At 36.7% G+C, this 9,270-nt stretch overlaps 1 protein-coding gene across 2 annotated transcripts; it reads left to right on the plus strand.

The window, feature by feature from the left end:
* The first annotated feature begins 3,534 nt into the window (after positions 1-3,534).
* On the plus strand, positions 3,535-8,552 carry LOC104107387 (NADP-dependent malic enzyme-like). 2 transcript variants are annotated; one of them, XM_070182418.1, is made up of 20 exons: positions 3,535-3,637; positions 3,744-3,975; positions 4,623-4,743; positions 4,840-4,914; positions 5,067-5,218; positions 5,302-5,407; positions 5,526-5,591; positions 5,669-5,764; positions 5,881-5,952; positions 6,051-6,134; positions 6,209-6,307; positions 6,726-6,773; positions 6,868-6,921; positions 7,060-7,158; positions 7,246-7,335; positions 7,425-7,502; positions 7,604-7,678; positions 7,762-7,852; positions 7,997-8,125; positions 8,213-8,552. In XM_070182418.1, exons 2-20 carry the CDS (start codon positions 3,824-3,826, stop codon positions 8,299-8,301), a joined length of 1,776 nt encoding a protein of 591 aa, XP_070038519.1. In that variant the 5' UTR covers positions 3,535-3,637; positions 3,744-3,823; the 3' UTR covers positions 8,302-8,552. The 2 variants fall into 2 exon arrangements, with proteins under 2 accessions (XP_070038519.1, XP_009614468.1); XM_009616173.4 differs by lacking the exon at positions 3,535-3,637 and having other exon boundaries at positions 3,646-3,975.
* Positions 8,553-9,270: the final 718 nt, after the last annotated feature.

Below are 9,270 nucleotides of genomic sequence, written 5' to 3' on the forward strand. Positions count from 1 at the left end.
CTTCCACATTTAGCTGGGTGGAAGTTCGTCTCATTCACTTCAGGGAATGGACAAGAACCAGTAAGTCGACTTTCATGGTTTTTTATTAATAGCCCATTATGTTGCTCGGCTACAAGAAGATGTGAGATAGGTTCAGAATACTTTTTGAATCCCATCTCTCGATATTGCTGCTGCAGGAGCATGTTCGAGGCATGAAAAACGGTGAAAGTTTTCTCCAACATATCATGATCAGTAATATTATCACCACATAATTTTAATTGGGAAATAATTCTGAACATAGCAGAATTATACTCACTGATAGATTTAAAATCTTGTAGCCTTAGATGAGTCCAATCATAACGTGCATGTGGAAGAACGACCATCTTCAGGTGGTCATATCTATCTTTCAAATTATTCCACAGTATGACTGGATCTTTAACAATAAGATATTCCATTTTCAGGCCCTCATCAAGGTGATGGCGTAGGAATATCATTGCTTTGGCACGGTCTTGGTTTGATGCCTGATTTTTATCTTTGATGGTGTCTGCCAGACCCATCGCATCAAGATAAATTTCGGTATCAAGCACCCAAGATATGTAGCTTTTGCCCGATATATCTAGGGCTACAAACTCAAGTTTAGAAAGATTTGACATTATTTAGAAAAAAAAGTTCGTACCTCTGATACTTTCAAAGTATTTTCTCGAGATGGCAGAGTCTCGTGCTGATAACGTGTTATAAAATAAAGACTGTAAAGTAAAGACAAGTATAGAGAAACTAATATATTATTAATGAACTGAAAACTCCTCTATTTATAGAAGAAAGGAAGCAGCTGCGAGGCTTTTCAGGAAGCAACTGCTAGGCTTTTCTTTAGCTGCTTGTAAGCTGTTTGCATGAGCTGCTTGCAACCTGCCTGTTTAATAAGAAGCTGTTGCAAATCATTTCATTGAGCTGCTTGCAACCTGCTTGCATCAGCTACTTGTAGATAAACTTCAACATAGTACTAAATGGATAATCTTCTTCAGGAAGATTATCTATAGCGGAGTAATAAATGGACATCCACAATATAATTATTTTCATAACAGTATCGTCATTCTTTTATAATGTCTATTCTCTCATCCTTCATCCTTTATGCCATGCGCATAGTTTTTGGATAACACGTGGTATTCGTTCTGTCCTTTGACTCTTCAATTCATACAATATGATACGATCTGAATTTATTTTATTTTTAAAAGTAAATGCATTGTGTATTTTATAGTCAGAGGCAGGTCTGAGAGTTCTAAAATATGGATGTGCTGCTAACGGAAGGAGAAAAAAGATAGTATCAAGTGAGAATTGATCCCTATTTCTTTGGAAAAATAACTTAACATTCAACCAAGTACACCAATTAATATTTTTTAGAGGATGAGAGTTAATAGATAATATTAGATCAATTCTAGCAAATGGAAAGACCATGGTTCACGTGCATCGTAATTTGGCCTACAAATCAGCCCCTGTTTCTAGTATGGCCAAAAGACTATATAACGACCCGACGGGTCATTTTGTGTATTTGAGTCTTGTTTTCCTATTTGGTACTTTCTGTATGCTTGTATGTTATTTTATGGCATGCCCGGGGATGGTTAGTTTGGTTTCGGAAAGTTTTGTGAGTGGATTGGAACACTTAGTTCCATTGTTAGAAGCTTAAGTTGTAAGAGGTGATCAATGTTTGACTTTCTGAGTAAACGGCCTCGGAATGGTGATTTGATGGTTCCAATAGGTTCGTATGGTAATTCTAAACTTAGGGGTGTGTCTGAACTTGGATTTGGAGGTTCCTATGATGTTTTGGTTCTATTTACCGAAAGTTGGCAATTAGAAAGTATGGAGAGTTCATAGGTTTGACCGGAAGTTGACGATGATATTGGACTCAGATTGTTATTTCGGTACTTGGAATAGGTTCATTCAGTAATTTAGAACTTGTGTGTGAAGTTTGGTTAGAATCCGAAATGTTCAAGTATGATGCAGACATATTCGGTTAAGTTGGAAGTTTAGATGTTAAAAGACGGTTTTTGATCGTCGATTCTTGATTTTGATGTTATTCATAGTGTTTCAAGCATTTGGATAAATTTGATTAATGTATTCAGACTTGTTGGTATGAATGGACGGGGTCTCGAGGGTTTAGGTGTGATTCAAATTGATCCCAAATCATTTTGTTGAATGTTGACAGTACTGGTTCTGGTGTGTCGTACTTGTGGAGTTTTTGCATAGGTGTGTGGTCATAGAAGCAGCCCACGTAACGCATTTGTGCGATCGCGTAAGCGGAGAAGAATGCGAAGAAGTGGAATTTGGCCTGGGCTTGGAAGTCCGCATGTGCGGACATAGCTGTGCAGAAGCGCTTGTGAACCTGCGAGGGGTGAGTGCAGATGTAGTTCCGCAGAAGCGAACAGTGTTGCATAGAAGAGATTGGGGTTGGGGGTGTAAGGGGTGGAGTTGGGTTAGGGTTTTGGGCTGGGGTTGGGGTGGGGTAGTGGAGATTAGAGGGTGGTGGTGGGGAATAGGATGAGAAAAGTTAAAAAAGAGTTTTGAAAAATATTTTCATTCTCTTTAGTAGTGAAGTAATTAGAGGAAAATGTAGTAGAAAAATATTTAAGCGAATCAAACATAAAAAATTTAAAAATTATTTTAAAAAAAATATTTCCTTCATACCTAATACACCCTAAACACATGAAAAAAATAAATACCTAAAGTATTTTCTTCATACGTGAATTTCTCTTGAAAAAAGAGTTGAAGTGGTATGAGCAAAAATATTATTTTAAATAACTTTCAATAATTTATCAGTACTTTAAATATTATAATTAAGATTTACAAATATTAACGGCCAAACTTTAACTTGCAAATAATGACATTAATATTTGCAAGTGAAATCATAGTTGAATACGGGTCAATTATTTTTTTGGCTCTTTACAAATTTGTTTTTAGTTTTATGACCAAACCTCTTTTTTTACACATAGAGATTTACTTTTATACGTAAGAAATATGTATTTTACACATAAGAAATCTGTAAAGGATATTTTTTAAAATTCAAAATTATAAAGAGGCATAATATACAAATAGCATGTCGGGGATACTGTAGTTGCGGTTACTGTAATTCTTCGATCATACTTTGTTGCCTAGAAGATCTTTTTTTATTTAATATTTTTGAAAATTCTCAGGAAACCCAGGTAACCTGCTTACTATGCATAGCTCATGAACCACATAGAAAATATAAATTGTACTAGACAAACCCGATGAAACAAAGATCTTAGTGAGAAAGCTGCTAGTGAGAAGATTCATTCTCATGTCTCCCCAGTGGAAAATCAGTCATCCAACATACTCAGCCAACTTTGCGGGTCGTAATTAAAGACACACCCGTATATAGATATATACTATTTTTTGTTTCACATTATATGGCACAGTTATAATTTGAAAGGATAAAATTCTATTTTATTTTATTTGAATTCAAATAGACAATTAAAAAAATTAGACCATGCAAGTCTGGAAGAGAGTATATAATAGTATGTAACAATAACTATTTAACATATTCAATAGTATTATTCCAAATTATGTTGAATGTTGAATGTTGAAAATGATACGTTCGAGTCGTCAATGGCCAAAATTTCCACATATATAGTGTTCAATATAGAAGGTAGGGTCAAGCTAAATGCAATTTGACATTTGACTATTGCTAAAAGTAAGAATTAGTCTTCTAGAAGGATATACTGTTTCACACAGCGGTAGTTGTGCGTATATAGGTGGCACTAGCTGAAAGCGTTGCAGAAGGTGCGAGTGTATTACTATTTGTGTGAAAGAAGAAAAGTTAAAAGAGAAAATCATGGAGAGCGCGTTGAAGGAGCAGAGAGGAGGAGAATCGGTGCTTGACCTGTCACCGAGAGCAACACCGGCGGGTGGTGTCGAGGATGTCTACGGTGAGGATTGCGCCACCGAGGACCAGCTTATCACTCCCTGGACTATCGCCGTTTCTAGGTACTCACTCTAACATAAAACTCCCTGAACTGAACTCTCTCTGATACTTTCCAGTTCGACTTTCTTCATATTTGTTTTGAGGCAACTCCGGAATGTTCAGCCACTGCCTTTAATTTGACTCATTATTAATTTATTACTCCTATTTTATGGTACTTCATTCTTTTTTTTTTAGTTTTTCAGATGCTATTGATCTTCGATTATGATGCAAGTTTGTCCTCTCTGTTGATCATTTGTGCTGGATTGCTACTTGTCCTGTTTATATGTTTGATTCTAATTTTAGAAAGACTATATTTTACTTGAAAATTTGCTGAGGTTAAGTTTTTTTTTTTTGTGCTTTGCGGTGTTCCTGAATATGTAGATAGATATTATGCTGTCAAGCAAAGTATCTTTTGGATATGTACTTTAGCTCCTTACATATTCAAATAACATCTTAACATCCATGAGTCTTTCCGCAATTTTGATGCATTTATAGCTGGATGAAGTAAGATTTACTAAAGATTAACTGGTGACAAGATGTTCTTGAATTAGTAAGACTTGCAATATGCAGGAAGGTTATTTTCTGAATTATGTGAAGGGTTGTGTTTACTGATCGTTAAAGTGCCGCTGTAAATCTGAATGTGTGTTTACCTTTTGACTTGTAATACCAGTGGCTACAACTTGTTGAGGGACCCACGTTACAACAAAGGGCTTGCCTTCACTGAGAGAGAAAGAGATGCTCATTACTTGCGAGGCCTTCTGCCTCCTGTGATTTCCACACAGGAGCTTCAGGTAGATTTAGTTACTAAAGTCTCAAATTTCGAGATATATGTGTCCGTGTGCGTTTGATCTAGGCACTTTAATAATGTCTTGTGTTATGTCAAATAGGAGAAAAAAATTATGCAGTCTCTTCGCCAGTATGATGTCCCTCTGCACAAATATGTCGCCATGATGGAATTAGAGGTATCATTTGAAATGTGTGTTGTTCTGATTTTCATCTGAAACCAGGAAAGGAAATATAGTTCTATGGCCAATACCAGCTATCTTCACTTCACTCTTATTTCCATGCCCTTCTTGCTTACTGTTCCCTCTATTTTTCTGGTTGTAATTTGCAGGAAAGAAATGAAAGGTTGTTTTACAAGCTTCTTATCGATAATGTAGAAGAGTTACTTCCAATTGTCTACACTCCAACTGTTGGTGAGGCGTGCCAAAAGTATGGAAGCATCTTTAAGCGTCCTCAGGGTTTATACATCAGCTTGAAAGAAAAGTATGGAATTTGCGGGTTAAAGTTGTTTTTACTGCTTCCACATGAAAGTAAATTCAACTGAAATATGAATAATTTGTTTGCAGGGGAAGGATCCTTGAGGTATTGAAGAACTGGCCTGAAAGATCAATACAGGTTATTGTTGTGACTGATGGAGAAAGAATTTTGGGACTTGGGGACCTCGGCTGCCAGGTGATACCCTCATTTTATTTACGTCCTTTTGTTTCCCCAACTACCTCCTCCCCTCTGCCTTTTCTTTTTCCTTCCCACTATGTAATCCTCATAAGACCTTCATTATAAAATGTTACAGGGAATGGGGATACCAGTTGGGAAGTTGGCTCTGTATACTGCACTTGGAGGAGTCAGACCTTCTGCGGTATATTCTCATATCCTTGATTATGCGCCATCTTATCCATGAACATTTGCAGTCATCCAATTTGCTTGAATGTGCAGTGCTTGCCAATAACCATTGACGTTGGGACAAATAATGAGCAGTTACTGAAAGATGAATTCTACATTGGTCTCAGACAAAAGAGAGCAACTGGGCAGGTGAACTTGAGCACCATTCCAGATTATCACCAGTTGGCCTTTGTAGATTACCAAGTGCATAAAACTCTGAATTTTTACTGAAGCAGCTTTTGCTACAATCTTTCCCCTCCTTTCAGGAATACTATGACTTCCTACATGAGTTCATGTCAGCTGTAAAGCAAAATTATGGTGAAAAAATTCTCGTACAGGTAAATAATTTGAAACTTATCCAACACTGCATCATGAATGGTTCATCACCTTTTTGCCATGTAAAGCCTGAACCTGAAGTTTATAATTTTATCCTCAGTTTGAAGATTTTGCAAACCACAATGCTTTTGAGCTGTTGGCTAAATATGGTACCACTCATTTGGTCTTCAATGATGATATACAGGTATGCTATATGTCGCATGGCTATTCTCATGAAGTTGTTATGTTCATTTTTGATCATTGATCCCACTATTGCAGGGGACAGCTTCTGTGGTGCTAGCGGGGCTTATTGCGTCCCTTAAGCTTCTTGGAGGCTCATTAGCTGATCATACATTCTTGTTCCTCGGAGCAGGAGAAGTTAGTTTCTATCTTTTTAATAAATTTGCCGTGCCTTCTACTTGGGTTGTTTTCGCTGAACAAGATTTACAAACTAAATGGTGTAAAAAATGTTTTCAACTGGTAACAGGTTCCATGCTGTTTTAAAGGGGAACAGCTTTCCGCTACACTCTCTTATTCAATGCTTCAGGCTCCTTTTAGATTAAAGTTGTTTATGTTTTACATGAGAATCTTTAAATCTCTTTCAACTCCTTTTCTTATCAACTTTACCCAAAGGAAATTAAGATGCGTGTGTCATCATAATTCATAATTGCATTCTGGTTCTGCTTGTTTAACTGTCAAAGATGCAATGCATGTATCGTGAACTATTAAAAAGGATCTCAAAGCCAAATGGCAGCTACGTTAATTTGCAGTCATTTTAATCTCTTCATGATTGCAGGCTGGGACTGGTATTGCAGAACTCATAGCACTTGAAATTTCAAAGAAGGTACCAGATTGGGTTATTTGTACAGACTGTAGAACGAAGATTTGTTCAAGTTCAATAAATTGCACTTAATAAATTTCTCTATTGTTGCCTGCAGACAAAATATCCCGTGGAGGAGACACGAAAAAAGATCTGGCTTGTGGATTCAAAGGTAGAATAATATATGATCTACGATCAGTCTCTGAAGAGCTAGTCCCTCTTCAGTTTTCATCTTCTATTTTATTTGTCATAGGTGTGGAAATCGGTTCTTCTATGTACATAATCCGGCTAACTGAGTGATCATGTACAGGGTCTTATTGTTAGTGGTCGCAAGGAAACACTTCAATCCTTCAAGAAGCCTTGGGCTCATGAACACGAACCTGTTAACAATCTCCTAGATGCTGTTAAGGTGTGATGACATCCCCGCTGTGGATTTCCATCTTGAAAACTCGTTTTCTATGATTTATTAACTCTCCTTGCTTCAAAACTTATTTAGGCCATTAAGCCAACCGTCTTAATTGGGACATCTGGAGTTGGAAGAACATTTACAAAGGAAGTTATTGAAGCCATGGCCTCCACAAATGAGGTAATCCATTTACCTGCTTCATCTCTTTTCACCCAGCAAATTTTTTTATTTTTATTTCTTGAGCTAACAGGACAATAAATAATTTCCAGAGACCTCTTATTATGGCTCTCTCAAACCCAACCTCACAAGCTGAATGTACAGCTGAAGAAGCTTATACTTGGAGTGAGGTATGAAGTATCAATGAGAGGCAATTTGTATCCAGTTATAGTTGTGCTCGATTTAGGTACATTCATGGGGCTGACTGGCTTGTCAATTTCTTTTTTGAAAGGGTCGCGTTGTTTTTGCCAGTGGAAGTCCATTCCCTTCTTTTGAATACAATGGCAAACTCAACATTCCTGGCCAGGTTTTGTTTATGCATATGCTTTCTGTGTTAAAGTCAGTTCAAAATGGAATGGTTCCTGATTTTATTCTCTCCTTGCGCTACAGGCAAACAACTGTTACATATTCCCTGGATTTGGTTTTGGGTTGGTCATGTCTGGTACAATCCGCGTGCATGATGACATGCTTTTAGCAGCTTGTAAGTACAACAAAGTGGTGATTTTCTGTCTGTTTTTTTTTAGCTGAAGTCTTCATATCTTCTCAATTCGGTGCCATAACATTTCAGCACTACTATGAGGCAAACAGCACGTTTAAGAACTAATTCATAATTTCTATGAAACAGCGGAAGCTTTGGCTGCTCAAGTAACTGAGGAACATTTTGCCAAGGGAATGATATACCCTCCTTTTGCTGATATCAGAAAGATCTCAGCTCACATAGCTGCTAGTGTTGCTACTAAAGCGTATGAACTTGGTGAGTATATTTCTTTTCCTTTTTTCTTGTTTTGTTTAACATAACATTAAACAATTTGGTTTATGAATTGGATCAATTGTACCCCAGGTGTGGCAACACGTCTCCCTCGACCTGCAAATTTGGTGAAGTATGCTGAGAGTTGCATGTATACTCCTAATTACCGAAGCTACAGGTGAATTGATCATTTCACAGGCGGTAATCTTGTATGCACCAGGCTTCTAGTCCATTTGTACCTTCCTTTCTTGTAAGCTTTTGTTGTGTCATAAATTTGTAATCGGGTGTCTTTGGCATGCTGCCGAAGTAGTTTTGTTTAATAATCCAAAGAGCTATAATAATCATACCGGTTTTAATGTCAGTTCTTTACATGCTAATGCACTATATCGATGTATCTGTCATTCTGAAAATAAAAAAAAGATTGTACCTTTCATTTTTTTTTATATGCTTAAATGAGATATGTTTCGTTGGGTCTTTTCCCATAAGGATGACGCCAAGTGCTAACTAAGCCTTGGATATATCCATTGGAGGGAACCGTGTGCGAGAGATTGTATGGTCGCCCTATTAGAACCAAATTACTTTAGAGTTAGAACACCATCCTCTCTTATCCAAAAATTATCATGTCAAATCATCCGTGTATCTACACATAAGACCCCATACTTTATATGATGTTTTACAGACTCATTTAACTTTAAACCTTAACAGATCACGTTTACTTTGGGTCTAACCTTTTAACGATAGCAACCAACATACAATTATTCTTAATACAAAATATATGTGCAAGTCCATAAACTCTTACAATCTCCCACTTGGACGACACATATATACGTACATATAACTTTATAATTGTATGTCACTTTATGAGCTCAAAAATATTTGCTATCAAAAACCAAAGTACCTTCGAACAATCTCGTCCATCAATCATGTCAATATTGGACCAAGACGGCTTATGTTATATTTATCATAACTAAATATTCCTAAATTACGAATACCAACATAACCAAATGACATAGATCAAGTATGGATGTGAAGCATGAAAATTACATGCAATGTGGTTCAAGCATGCATATTTTCAATTGGTTCAACTGAAAAATAAGTCAGAGTGAAAAATGAATTAAATACTTTATTTCTGCAGAAATAATCTCAAATAT

The sequence above is a fragment of the Nicotiana tomentosiformis genome, chromosome 8 (genome assembly GCF_000390325.3).
Source record: "Nicotiana tomentosiformis chromosome 8, ASM39032v3, whole genome shotgun sequence".
Lineage (NCBI taxonomy): Eukaryota > Viridiplantae > Streptophyta > Magnoliopsida > Solanales > Solanaceae > Nicotiana > Nicotiana tomentosiformis.

Coding starts and splice junctions, on each gene's coding strand:
- LOC104107387 (XM_070182418.1), top strand. CDS start 3,824: ATGGAGAGCGCGTTGAAGGAGCAGAGAGGAGGAGAATCGGTGCTTGAC. Junction 4,915..5,066: donor TCGCCATGATGGAATTAGAG/GTATCATTTGAA, acceptor TGTAATTTGCAG/GAAAGAAATGAAAGGTTGTT. Junction 8,126..8,212: donor TACTAAAGCGTATGAACTTG/GTGAGTATATTT, acceptor ATTGTACCCCAG/GTGTGGCAACACGTCTCCCT.